This window comes from Leptodactylus fuscus, chromosome 8 (genome assembly GCF_031893055.1).
Source record: "Leptodactylus fuscus isolate aLepFus1 chromosome 8, aLepFus1.hap2, whole genome shotgun sequence".
NCBI classification, from domain to species: Eukaryota; Metazoa; Chordata; class Amphibia; order Anura; family Leptodactylidae; genus Leptodactylus; species Leptodactylus fuscus.
Window position 1 is genome coordinate 19921166 of NC_134272.1, and position 14198 is coordinate 19935363.

A 14198-nucleotide genomic window follows, 5' to 3' on the forward strand; every position below is an offset into this window, starting at 1 on the left:
TAAGCTACCAGTATCGATAGGATCCTTGAAATGGGAATACCCCTTTAACCACTTCCGGACCGCCCATAGACTATATACGTCTGGTTAGTGGTTGCCTTGTTCTGACAGGACGTGCCGGTACGTCCAGTCAGAACACAGCAGCTGAACGGAGATCGTGCAGTTGCTGACACTGGGAGCCGGCTGTAACTTCAGCTGGAGCTCACAGAGAGATGGCAGGGAAGGTTTATTCCTGTCCCTGCCTTCTCGATCGCTGTGTATACAGAGCTCAATGAACGCTATATACACAGCTATGCACGCCGCCATAATGAGGCCGCCCTCTGACCCGGCGGTTACGTGATCCGCTGGTGTCAGTGTTTTACCAGAGCTGCTGGGTCCTACAGGACCCAGATCAGCTCTGTAAGTGTAAAGAACAGTGTGCAGGAGGCTGGATTACTCCTGCAACTGAGGCTAAATGTAGCAGCCCCTGTTATAGGGGAAATCAGCCTCTCTAAAAAAAAAAAAAAAAAAAAAAGTGATCACATGTCCCCTAAGGTCTCTTTTGACCTTATGGGGACACAATCTGAAAAAAAAAAAAAAAGTTAAAACAAAAAAATGTGAATAAAATTTAAAAATAAATAATACGCTAATAAAAACGCCGTTATTAAAGGTTATAGCCCCACCTCCGACAACACCATACAAAATAAAAATTACCGTAACGGAGAGGAAAAACTATTTTATAAAGTTTTTCAGTAGCACTGTGTTATTGAAAAAAAAAAAAATTAAAACCAGACAATTTCCCTCCTACTATGTTTATATTTTCCCAGATCTAAAAAAGATTAAAACACATTTGAAAATAAAAAAAACTTGAATATAAAGCCCTATGTGTCCCCAAAAAAAGACGTAAATATTATTTGAATGAGACATACGGTAAAAATATTACAGCCCTCAAAACTGCACATACAAAACCCGAAAATGTGTCTGGTCCTGGACCACAAATCGGCCCGGTACTGAAGTGGTTAAGGAGAGGACTATATGGCGGCTTCTAATCATTCATAATCTCCCCCGCTACTACTTAGTTCCTAATGATGTGAATGTTATCCGTTACATTGCCATTTACTCCGCTCCTTAGGGTCTAGGTAATGTCCGCACTGTTCACAACCCTGATGTTGAGGGGGGGCGGGAAGAGGGTGACAAGTGTAACACAGGTCGCCGCCATGTCTGTGATGTTAATGATAAGCACTGCAGTCACTGGTTGGTAGATCGGCTGCACTTATCAATATGGCCGCTGTGCCCATATAGATCCAATATAATAAAGCCGCTATTTAATAATTCCACAAATCATTTATTTGCCACTTTATGTAGAAATACACTAAAAACAGCAAAACGGTGAACGCCATAATACGGGCGATTAGGAGGTAAAATTTTGCTGAGTTTTTTTTTTTTTTTAAAAGAATAAATTATTTTGCCTCAGATCTGCAGTGGAGTACATCAGGGGTTAATGGCAATGGGGCTGTACTCCTGCTTCCCAAGAGGAGAATGGACCACGGCAGGGCGGATGGGCTGCAGGACTTTCTGGGAATCCACCTGTCCAGACGCCATCTGATCGAGGAGCTCGTCCACCTGAATAAGACAAGCGCTAGTTATAAAGTGGAACAATGGGGCGGAGCTTGTGTCCCTTCTTCATATGGGGTGGGGGCTCCCTTTAGGTCCGGTTCACATCTGCGGACTCCCCGAATGGAAACTCATGTGCAGATGTGAACTGGGCCTTACTCTGATATAGAGCTCCAAATTCTCTGCATATACAGAGTTACATGAGAAAACTCTGCTGCCACCACTAGGGGAGCTCATTAGGAGCAAGTACTAGCAGAGGACCGTGGGTTTGGAAGTTTCTACCAGGAATATGTTTTAATTGGTATGTAAAGACTTCTGATATATTCTGGTAGTAGATGACCCCCATACTTACTCTTCGGGCGTACTCTGGGTCTTCTTGAGGTCGGAAGCGTCCAGATTTGTTCTGCGTGCGAGATGATCTGCATAAAGTATAGACAGCGGCTTAGGTGACGTGTCCACATCTATAAGGACCTATAGAACAGACCCCACACTTACCCCACTGTTCCAGATTTCTGCAGGCCGGTGTTAGGACAAGATTTATCTGGAAAGTAGAAATTAATGTTATTCACCGTCCCACTGTGTCAGTCTTAACTGTTTCTAGTATTCTGTTCATGAAGCAGAATGAACAAGGCTGTACATGGCTCTCACATAGAGGAGAGCTACAGTACATGGAATGAAGGGGGGGCACCAACATCTTTTTGGGGAGTGGAGACAGTCAGGGGTGTAACTACCGGGGTAGTTACCAGTTCTGAAAAGTCCCCAGAGTATAATAATTGTACATGTTTGTCCACAATGGGGCAATAATAGTGTGTGCAGGGGCCACTATGGGGCATAGCAGTGCGTGCAGGCATGCGCAGGGAAGGAAAGGGGGCGTTCGGTCAGAGTCTTCGGCGTCGTTCAGGGGCCCCATGTCAACAGTTCACCACAGGGCCCCGCCATTCCTAGATACACCACTGGAGACTGTACTCGTACCTTGCAATGATGATTTTTGCTGAAGACGATCGTCCTTCTCTTGATTTCTACATAAAAATAAAGAAAATGTCCTTCAGTTTGTCGCCGCACTCCAGATCTCTGCTTGCTCACAGTGAACACGAGCTTAAAGGGATTCTATCATTACAATCCCTTTTTCTACAAAGATCACGTCCTATCTTTAGTATTCTGATCCGCGACACTGTTTTCGTGTATTTTCTCTTTTCTTCCATATGCAAATGAGTCTTCAGAAAGCACGGGGGGGGGGGGGGGGGGGTCCCCAGTTATTCAAAATGCAGAGGGGATGTCCCGTGTGCTGTCCAAAGACTCTTCAGCGACGCCTCTGTCGTCTTCTCCTGATGCCTCTTTGCTGCATCATTAGCCAGCAGAACCGACTGAGCATGTCAGTTCAGCCATTTTCCTGTAGCCAAACGAACATTCGTGTAAGAGGCCACAGGAAAATGGCCAAACGGACACGTGCAGTCGGCTCTGCCGGCTGATTGCGTGGCAAAGAGGCGGTCGGGAGAAGAAGATGGAGGTGTCACTGGAGAGTCTTCGGACAGCACAGGGGGGGCCGCCTAAGCTTTCTGAAGACTCATTTGCATATGAAGAATAGGCTTTCTAAAGGCTACTCCGACGTGATCTTTTGTAGAAAAAAGATTCTGATGATAGAATCCCTTTAAGGTTACAATAAACCGGTTCCTTGGCCGCCCTAAGGATGCCGGATTATCGGAATTCGGCGGTAACGCTATTCAGAGGCCTCACCCTCACCTTCCCATGCATTCTCCACAGATGAGGTTGTCGGTGAGGCCTGGCGGAGTCGGTGTTGAGGATGGGATCAGGTGCAGGGGGGTGTATGAGGCGCTGCTGAAAACGCAGGCACGACCACAGCGCAGAGACAGCCGGTACCAGCGCTCATTTGTCAGCTCCTGTCCATGGATCACACACCAACCCCGACCGCCTGCAAGACAATAGAGGCGCACTCTCTGTTAGGGCATGTTCACATCTGGTAGGTTTTGTTGCAGACATTTCTGCAGCCGGATATCTCTCGTGTTTATCTACATGGGATTGTTCTGGCAGTCAGTGCTGGGAATCCTGGTCCGTGCAGTCAGATGAATGGAAATCACACAAACTTTTCCAAGAAAATCTGCTGCATGTGAAAGCAGCCATACACTCATCCTAGGCGTTTCTGGGAAAGCTGTGTGATAACCAATATGGCCGCCATCCAGCTGGATTTGTGAATGATAAGTAATTATACCCCCCAAAGTAACCGCAGCCGCCTCTACAGCAGAAGTTTTTACATCCCGGAGGCGTCATCTAATCTCTGTAGCTGGAGGAGACAATCCCACCCTCGCGTCATTACCTGCAATTAGCCGGAATCTGGTGATAGGCGCCGGCAGGCAGCAATCCTGGATGTATCCTATATACAACGAGTAGAGAGGTGGCGCCTATAGAGGTGACATGTATCCTGTATACAGAGAGTGCAGGCAGAGCCTGTAGAGGGGGCATGCATCCTATATACAACAAGTAGAGAGACAGAGCATATAGAGGGGGCATGTATCCTGTATACAGAGAGTATAGAGGCTATAGAGGGGATATGTATCCTGTATACAGGGAGTACAGGAGTAGCCTATAGAGGTGACATGTATCCTGTATACAGCGAGTGCAGGCAGAGCCTGTAGGGGGGACATGTATCCTATATACAGAGAGTATAGAGGCTATAGAGGAGACATGTATCCTATATACAGAGAGTATAGAGGCAGAGCCTGTAGAGGGAGCATGTATCCTATATACAGAGAGTATAGAGGCAGAGCCTGTAGAGGGAGCATGTATCCTGTATACAGAGAGTATAGAGGCTATAGAGGAGACATGTATCCTGTATACAGTGAGTGCAGGCAGAGCCTGTAGGGGGGACATGTATCCTATATACAGAGAGTATAGAGGTAGAGCGTATAGAGGGGACACATATCCTATATACAGAGAGTACAGGAGGAGACTATAGAGGGGACACATATCCTATATACAGAGAGTACAGGAGGAGACTATAGAGGGGACACATATCCTATATACAGAGAGTACAGGAGGAGCCTATAGAGGCCTGTAGGAAGTGACATGACTGTATATTAGATACCACATGACGAGGTCTATAGGGAGTATATTATATCTGCTGTATTACCAGCATAGCTAGGTCATGTGACACACACTGGTGACATTATAGCGGGTATATGTGACACACATATATATATATATACTGTATGTTATTATTTCATGGATCATGTGACACCTATGAATATTATTACTACACGTCACGTGACCCTGGGCCGCACTGCCTAGAATAGCTCCTGCACACGCTCAGCATCACTAACACGTCCCTCTGCGTTACCCGGCAACAGCTCTGACGTCACACTATTGTCGTCACTCCGGGAGCTAATTGGCTGCCGCGGGCTGGTCAGAGGGGTGTGCAGGGTGCGAGGCGGGGACTACGCATTCTATTGGTGGAGGGTGGTCACGTGACCCCAAGAATGTGTTAACTCGTGCAGTGCTGAAAGGGCGCCCACCCAGGTAATGCTGTCTGAGGGTCTCACCTGCGGCCTGTTCTTCTAGTGTCACATCCCGGGTGTCCGGAGGTGGAGTCCGCGGAGACTTCTGTCACAGGAAATGTCACAGTCACACAGGGCTGCGGGAGGACACAGGGAGGGGGGGGGGGGGGGGGGTACCATAGTGTGATGAGGAAGAGAGGGGTGGAATAGGGCCAGAGCACTGGGGTCGCAGAGGGGTGAGGGCCAGGCACTATAGGGTATTATCCCTCCCCCCTGGTGCCACGAATGAAGAAATGACAGCCTCCCCCGGGGTGCACATAGCCTCACCTGGCCCCCTCCCCCGGGGTGCCCATAGCCTCACCTGCCCCCCTCCCCCGGGGTGCCCATAGCCTCACCTGCCCCCCTCCCCCCGGGTGCCCATAGCCTCACCTGGCCCCCTCCCCCGGGGTGCCCATAGCCTCACCTGGCCCCCTCCCCCCGGGTGCACATAGCCTCACCTGCCCCCCTCCCCCGGGGTGCCCATAGCCTCACCTGGCCCCCTCCCCCCGGGTGCCCATAGCCTCACCTGGCCCCCCTCCCCCGGGGTGCCCATAGCCTCACCTGCCCCCCTCCCCCCGGGTGCCCATAGCCTCACCTGCCCCCCTCCCCCCGGGTGCCCATAGCCTCACCTGCCCTCTGCTCCCCGCTTGCTTGAAGTGGTCTTGCAAACGTTGGATAAGCTCTGTGTTCTGTGGGGGAGGAAACGGTTAAATAGACTCGATATGGGGGCGCTCTAACCCCTTACACCATTCCAGTCAGCTGCTGAGCGCCCTCATGTCAGATTCACACGGAGCCACTCAGACATTGGACATGTTCATTTTGTGTAAAGTTGCAATTCTGTCCTGGGGCGCGGACTGAGCTATAGGGCGGGGGGTCCTTAGTTGTGAGGACAGGTCACCTCTCTATTACACAGCAGTCCCCTCCCCTGCGCTGTCCTCACCTCTCTATTACACAGCAGTCCCCTCCCCTGCGCTGTCCTCACCTCTCTATTACACAGCAGTCCCCTCCCCTGCGCTGTCCTCACCTCTCTATTACACAGCAGTCCCCTCCCCTGCGCTGTCCTCACCTCTCTATTACACAGCAGTCCCCTCCCCTGCGCTGTCCTCACCTCTCTATTACACAGCAGTCCCCTCCCCTGCGCTGTCCTCACCTCTCTATTACACAGCAGTCCCCTCCCCTGCGCTGTCCTCACCTCTCTATTACACAGCAGCCCCCTCCCCTGCGCTGTCCTCACCTCTCTATTACACAGCAGCCCCCTCCCCTGCGCTGTCCTCACCTCTCTATTACACAGCAGCCCCCTCCCCTGCGCTGTCCTCACCTCTCTATTACACAGCAGCCCCCTCCCCTGCGCCGTCCTCACCTTTCCTGCCCCTCGCAGTCCAAGTTTTTTGCAGTATTGCTGCAGCTGCGCCCTCTTCAGAAGATGCAGGGAGGATGGGGTTAAATCCAGCACCAGCTCTGCCGCCTTATCTTGACGCTTGGGCATGGCGAGAAGTACTGGGGAACGCAGACAGGTGTTATATGGGGTCTAGGACATCATCCTGGGGGGCTACAAGTCACAGTATAACTGAAGGCTGTGCTGACACTTGTAGTTCTACAACTGATCATATGATCCTTCAATCTTACCTACCCAGCATACAAGCCTACAATGGCAGCTCTGCACGGGGGAGGGGCAGGAGTAGGGTCCCCTTATGTGTTCATTTAATTAGTAGTAGCCAATTAGGAGACCTTGTTAATGGGGCGATCAGCCCCTCCCTGTAGGGCAGCACCCTGGACATGCTGGGAGATATATAGATATCATTTATTTATTTTACAAACCATGGGAAGGGCTGTATGTATGTGCACTCCCTGCAGGATAGATTAGTCGTGTCTGCTCTGTATATACAGTGTGTATGTGCACTCCCTGCAGGATAGATTAGTCATGTCTGCTCTGTATATACAGTGTGTATGTGCACTCCCTGCAGGATAGATTAGTCATGTCTGCTCTGTATATACAGTGTGTATGTGCACTCCCTGCAGGATAGATTAGTCATGACTGCTCTGTATATACAGTGTGTATGTGCACTCCCTGCAGGATAGATTAGTCGTGTATAGACTGAACTCCCTGCAGGATAGATTAGTTATGTCTGCCCTGTATATACAGTATGTATGTGCACTCCCTGCAGGATAGATTAGTCATGTCTGCTCTGTATATATGGCCCTCCTTCCAGTAGTTGTGTCTTCTGTATACGTACAGGACACATACTGAGGTCTGTAATGACTAAGGCCTCATTCACACTTGCGTATGAAACACAGGATCTTCTTTAAAAAAAAATTTAATTTTTTTTGCTGATTTTATCATTCTGCTACATATAGTAAAAAACAGACCAATACTAGTGAAGTGTGAACTGTGCAGACATGGGATGTGCAGCCTCTCGTTTAACCCATTAACTTCTGTATACTAAAAACGTGACCCGTGTAGATCCAGTGGAAAAAAAAGAAAAAAAACACATAAAAAAATGAATAAAACTGTTTAATAAGTAAAAAAACCCCCCAGAATGACTATAAATGAGTAATGCTAAGTGTGAACGAGCCCTTATTCCTCCAGAGCAGACATAACTAATTCATTCAGGAACACGCTCAAATCTCCGATCAGACATGAGCAGTCGATTCCCCTGTAGGGGGCGATGTCACATTCAAACCCCAGTGGTGCAGGATTGAGGTTGAAGCAGTGGGGTAATTGTTTTCTTTCCCCTCTATTAAGTTACCCTTTAGGGTGTGTTTTGTAGAATGGGTGTGACTCCGCCCCCAGAAGGGCGCTCCTTGTCGCCTGCGACACCGCGTTGTGTCAATCCCCTGCTTGTCCTTTGCTGCTGCACTTTCCATTCTCAGTCAGGCTGTCGCTTCTGTCACTGTGGAAACACAAATAAGCCGATGACATCCAGCGAAGGGATGCATCCGATTGGATGATGATTGTGTCTGTGATGATGTCATAACTCTTTGCACCTTTGTCCCCCCCCTCCCCATTTCACACCCTCAGACTCGTTGACATCACAGCCACCGGAAGAGCCATTACCTGGCAGGTGAAGTGGATCTGCTGAGGGCGCGATGCTCTGCAGAGTGATGCTCTGAAGAAGGAGATGCAGCCCTTAGTGAGAGGCAGGCCATGCTCGTGTCATGTGTGGTGTAATGTCCTGCAGGGTTACTGCTGTGGGATGGGGAGGAGGAGGAGGAGGGATCCCTGGAGCATGTGAAGGGTTAATAGGGAGGGGGGCTGCAGTATTCTGGTGCTGTTCTTAGCTCGTCTCCAGTCCAGCAGGTGATGGGTTAACGGAAGCTGCTCGCAGCTCCTGGCATGAATATGTATAGCAGTGAGGGGGCATTATGTGTCTCTGCCTCTCACACGCCCCCCTCACACCCTGCATCATCCTCTCTGCAGAGCCAGCACATAAAGCCGGAGGAGCAGAGCGAGGCGCGCTGCACCCTGCTACACTCAGCCGATATGAGCCAGCACAAGAACGGTAAGACAGCATGCCTGGCATGTACCGCACACTGGATGCCAATCTGCACATACACATGTCTGGTATGGACACTACCACCTATACACACTGCCCCGTACTATCACTACCACCCTGTGCCACCTATACACACAGCCCCTGTACTATCACTACCACCCTGTGCCACCTATACACACAGCCCCTGTACTATCACTACCACCCTGTGCCACCTATACACACAGCCCCTGTACTATCACTACCACCCTGTGCCACCTATACACACTGCCCCGTACTATCACTACCACCCTGTGCCACCTATACACACTGCCCCGTACTATCACTACCACCCTGTGCCACCTATACACACAGCCCCGTACTATCACTACCACCCTGTGCCACCTATACACACAGCCCCTGTACTATCACTACCACCCTGTGCCACCTATACACACAGCCCCGTACTATCACTACCACCCTGTGCCACCTATACACACAGCCCCGTACTATCACTACCACCCTGTGCCACCTATACACACAGCCCCGTACTATCACTACCACCCTGTGCCACCTATACACACAGCCCCGTACTATCACTACCACCCTGTGCCACCTATACACACAGCCCCTGTACTATCACTACCACCCTGTGCCACCTATACACACAGCCCCTGTACTATCACTACCACCCTGTGCCACCTATACACACAGCCCCTGTACTATCACTACCACCCTGTGCCACCTATACACACTGCCCCGTACTATCACTACCACCCTGTGCCACCTATACACACAGCCCCTGTACTATCACTACCACCCTGTGCCACCTATACACACAGCCCCTGTACTATCACTACCACCCTGTGCCACCTATACACACAGCCCCGTACTATCACTACCACCCTGTGCCACCTATACACACTGCCCCGTACTATCACTACCACCCTGTGCCACCTATACACACTACCCCGTACTATCACCACCACCCTGTGCCACCTATACACACAGCCCTGTACCATCACTACCACCCTCTGCCACATACATACACAACCCCTTACCATCTCTCCCACCTTTTGCCACCTATACACACAGCCGTGTACCATCACTGCCACCCTGTGCCACCTATACACCCCCCATACCATTATAATCACCCTGTGCCACCTATACACACATCCTTGTACCATCACTGCCACCCTGTGCCACCCATACACTCAGCCCCGCACAATCACTACCACTCTTTGCCACCCATACACAGTCCCTTATCATCACTGCCATCTATATCCTGCCCCATACCATCACTTCTACTTTCTACCATGTATCCAAAGCCTTCCACCATCATTGCCACCCTGTGCCATTTATACACAGCACTTTACTATCTTTGCCACTTATACACCGGCCCATGATATCACTTGTGCCCTTTACTGCCCAACTACCACCCTTACACAGTCCCTTACCATCACTGCCATCTATACACCCTGCCCTGTGCCATCACTACCACCCTGCACCATCTATACACACAGCTCTGTACCATCTCTGCCACCATTTGTACCATCATTATCACCCTATACCATGCGTACATTCCCTTATCAGCACTGCCATCCTTTGCCACTTATATACACAACCCTGTACGATCATTGGCACCTATACTCTGGCCCATATCATCACTTTCACCCTCTACCACTTATCCAAAGCCTTGTACCATCACTACCACCCTTGCCATCACTATCATCTATACACACAGCCCTGTGCCATCATTGCCACCTATACCCTGCCCCATACCATCACTACCATCCTGCGCCATCCTTACTCTTATCTTATCTTATGGTAGAGTTGGAAGGGACCTCAAGGGCCATCGGGTCCAACCCCCTGCGAGTGCAGGTTTTCCTAAATCATCCCAGCTATATGTTTATCCAGATTCCGCTTGAAGATTTCCATTGATGGAGCGCCCACCACCTCCCGTGGCAGCCTATTCCACTCTCTCACTCCCCTCACTGTCAGAAAGTTTTTCCTAATGTCTAATCTGTATCTCTTTCCCTTTAGTTTCATCCCATTGCTTCTTGTACTTCCTTGTGCTAATGAGAATAGGGGAGATCCCTCTGCACTGTGACTACCTTTCAGATATTTGTAGACTGCTATTAAATCTCCCCTCAGCCTTCTCGTCTGCAAACTAAACAATCCCAGTTCTTTTAGCCGCTCCTCATAGGACATGGTTTGCAGACCTTCCACCATTTTGGTTGCTCTTCTCTGGACTTGCTCCAATATATCGATGTCACACATATCGATATACTCAGTCCCTTCTCATCACTGCCATCTATACACACAACAATGGCGCTTACATTGCATGTCTTACCATCTAGTAGTACCAACATAGTCAGTAATTGACAATGCCTGGTAACCCCAGCAGTACATAGTGCTGCCATACACACAGGAGGTGCGCCAATGATGGGCCTGTCCTCGTCAGTGGTTCTGGGGGTGTCTGTATATGGCACAGCACTCGGTGCTGATGGGGGTGCTACACATGTTGTGGCAGCCATGTGACATTGAGGATAGTGACGGTGAGTCATCCATACGGTGTCACCCACACACCGGCTCGCCCCCACATGGTGATTCATGGCATGACTCACAGAGCTCCTTCATACCTTGCTGCCACCTTGACCCCCCACTGCACTCCTTATTACCCCCTCCTCAGAGATCTGCCTGCTTGGCACACCTGACTCTAGCCTTACATGCCAACCCCCCTCCCCTGGATTCCTATAGATCCCTCAAAGATCCTTCCGCTTCACAGACCCATCCTCGTATAACACTCATCTACAACTTTCCTTGTTCTTTTTTTTTCTCCACCATTTTCAAGACCTCTTCTTACTGTCAGTGAATAGAAGCCTGTCCTTGGCATTCTGATCACTGGCTGCAAGTGTAACAACCCCCCAGCTGTGAGCAGTGGTCTGTAGAGATGTGTCAGGCAAGCAGTGATCTTGCTCCAAATTTCTGGAATTTGCCAAAGTCCGATCCCTTTGGGGGTCACATGATAGGTCGACTTTATTGTTACGTATTATTCACTTTACCTTTTGCCATTGCAGGTTGCGAAAAGTGATTGATAGAAGCGATAGAAAAACCGCGGACCGCTCCTCTGCCTCCTGCTTGCCAGCCTACAAGGATCCTCTCTATATGCCACTACAGCTGCCAACCATGAATTTCCGCAGTCACCGGCTTCTGCGACGCTCTCCTCCGCCACCGCCGACTCTCTCCACTAAACCCACGGCGGTGGGCGGAGCCTCCGGCACCGGATTGTCCAGCCTCGGCAGCATAGCTCAGATCAGTCCGTGTCTCTACCTCTCCAGTGGGAACGCGGCGGGCAGCCGGCAGCTGGTCTACGCTCGCAATGTCACCTGCATCGTGAACGCCACGCTGGAGATTCCCAACTCTAACTGGCCGGACGTAGACTACATCAAGGTACCCGTGCCGGACTTACCCCACGCCCCTCTCGCCCTGTACTTTGATTCTGTTGCAGACCGCATCCACCAGAACGGGAAAAGGAATGGCAGGACATTGGTCCACTGTGTGGCGGGGGTCAGCCGCTCGGCCACGCTCTGCATAGCCTACCTGATGAAGTACCACCGCCTGTCCTTACTGGACGCCCACCAGTGGGTGAAAACCAGGAGGCCGGTGGTGCGACCCAATGCCGGCTTCTGGCAGCAGCTGATACAGTACGAGAAGAAGCTCTTTGGTAAAAACACGGTGAGGCTGGTGCCGTCTCCGCTAGGACTCATCCCAGATATATACGAGCGGGAAACCCGAAACCTCATCCCCGTCTGGGGCTTCAGATGAAGCAGCTGCAACTGATACTGGGACTGATAGACAATCGCTGGTGCTCCAAAGTATCCAGCCCCAGGACACACTGGACACTTTGTATCCCCACCCTTAAAGGGCAAGGTCCATCTTAATCCAATGAGAAGTTCTGCAGCTTTCCAACAGACTTTAGGTTTTAATTTCTTACAATTTCCAAGATGTCTACTTGCTGTCAGTGACTGGGACCAATATCTATGTGCAAAGCCTGTACAGATCTAGTATGTCTCACAACTGAGGGTTTGCTACTGTTGTATCCAGTCTAGACAATCCTCTGTGAGCTAAGAATGTCAACAGCACAAACCTGTCCAGTGTATCAGCCTGCTTGTCAAGGGGCTTTCCAGAACATATATAGATGGGGGGGGGGGGTCCAAAGTCAGGGCCGTCTGAAAAGATCACAATATTGGCATAGCTGTGGCCTCTTCACCGAATACCAAGCACAGCGCCATACTAATTGTAGTGGCTATACTTGGTATTGCAGCTGAGCCGCATACACTTACATAGGACTGAGCTGTTGCTGTGCCATTTGACTCTTAGACCGCACCAGTCACGAGTGACACATCATCTTCAGACACTTGACTGCTAGAGAGCCTAGGTGTCTAAGAGTTCACCCATATCCTGGAAAACCCCTTTAAGGCTGCTTAGCTTGCAATATTTATACACTGGATATATTGTAACAAACCCTCAGTTGTGAGCAAGACGAGCAGAAATCTCTCCTGTACTATTAGTCTGTTCCAGTGTATCACTGCAGGTCACTGACAGGAGCGAGCGCTTTGTGCTATTGCATTTAGCTTGTAGAGCGGGGGATCGGCACTTGAGACTTGTTCACAGCTGAGGAGTTGTTACAATTTATTGAGTCTAGACAATCTTCTGTAAGGCCGTGTCTAGTTCCGAGTCCGTCTACAATTACAACCATGGATCACGATGTCACTTTTTCTTCCTGGTCCTTGTGTTTGCGGGGCTTTTTCATCCGGCGAGGTCAAGAAGAAATCAATGGACGTGTGAAGCATCATAGTCACCTCAGGATCCATGGTTGTTAGTCATTAGCGTCTGTTCACACTTTGCTCTAGATCCGAGACAGATTCCCGCAGGTGAAAATGCCGGCAGCAGAAAATGAAGAGGAATTCTTCATTTTACGCAGTGTGAACAGACTCCAGTCTAACCATCCTAGACTGATACATTGTAGATGTAGATTCGCCCTGGATTCAGTAGGTGGCGCTTTTCCCACCCCTCCCCTGCGACCACGACAAATCAGGGTGGTCAGGGTTGCATTTTAGTTCAGACATGCAAGACAGAGCCCCCCCAACCACATCTAACATGCCCCAAGATGATCTAGCGCCACCTACTGCATCCAGCCCGCTCCATTCTAGCAGTGTTCCCATTCACTGACAGCAGGCAGAGGTCTCCATAGACTGCAGCACAAAGTCCCTAGAGACTTGCCGAGCGTCCTTTCCAGAAGATGGCAGTTCCCGCTCCAGTAATGCCGAATGCTACAAGATATAGTCAATTTTATTTTTGTGTGATTGTAAGAAGGACGGCGCCGTCGCTGGTGGTGGTGGGGGGTGTCCGCGGCTCCTCGTTTATTTTTATTGTGAAGACAACATTGATGGTGAAACAGTTCCTTCTATATAGGGATATCTCTATAGGATCCTTATTTTTCAGATGTAGGGGGCGACATAGATTTCTAAATAAAAGTCATTTAACAAATAATGTGAAAAATAATGGATTTATTTACAAAAACAGA

The 14198-nt window shown here is 49.9% G+C and overlaps 2 protein-coding genes across 6 annotated transcripts; one reads left to right on the forward strand and one right to left on the reverse strand.

The window, feature by feature from the left end:
• Positions 1–1378: 1378 nt before the first annotated feature.
• Positions 1379–6624, reverse strand: LOC142217609 (uncharacterized). Its single transcript, XM_075285919.1, has 8 exons — positions 6499–6624; positions 5768–5827; positions 5145–5205; positions 3331–3520; positions 2563–2609; positions 2086–2131; positions 1943–2009; positions 1379–1599 (listed from the first exon to the last, which is right to left on the reverse strand). The coding sequence occupies exons 1-8, from the start codon at positions 6622–6624 to the stop codon at positions 1468–1470; spliced, it is 729 nt and encodes a 242-aa protein (XP_075142020.1). The 3' UTR covers positions 1379–1467.
• DUSP14 (dual specificity phosphatase 14) lies at positions 5029–14164 on the forward strand. Of its 5 annotated transcripts, XM_075285916.1 has the most exons (4): positions 5049–5121; positions 8158–8276; positions 8557–8638; positions 11689–14164. In XM_075285916.1, exons 2-4 carry the CDS (start codon positions 8258–8260, stop codon positions 12434–12436), a joined length of 849 nt encoding a protein of 282 aa, XP_075142017.1. In that variant the 5' UTR covers positions 5049–5121; positions 8158–8257; the 3' UTR covers positions 12437–14164. The 5 variants fall into 5 exon arrangements, with proteins under 5 accessions (XP_075142018.1, XP_075142017.1, XP_075142016.1 ...); XM_075285917.1 differs by lacking the exon at positions 8158–8276 and having other exon boundaries at positions 5029–5121; XM_075285915.1 differs by having other exon boundaries at positions 8158–8638.
• Positions 14165–14198: the final 34 nt, after the last annotated feature.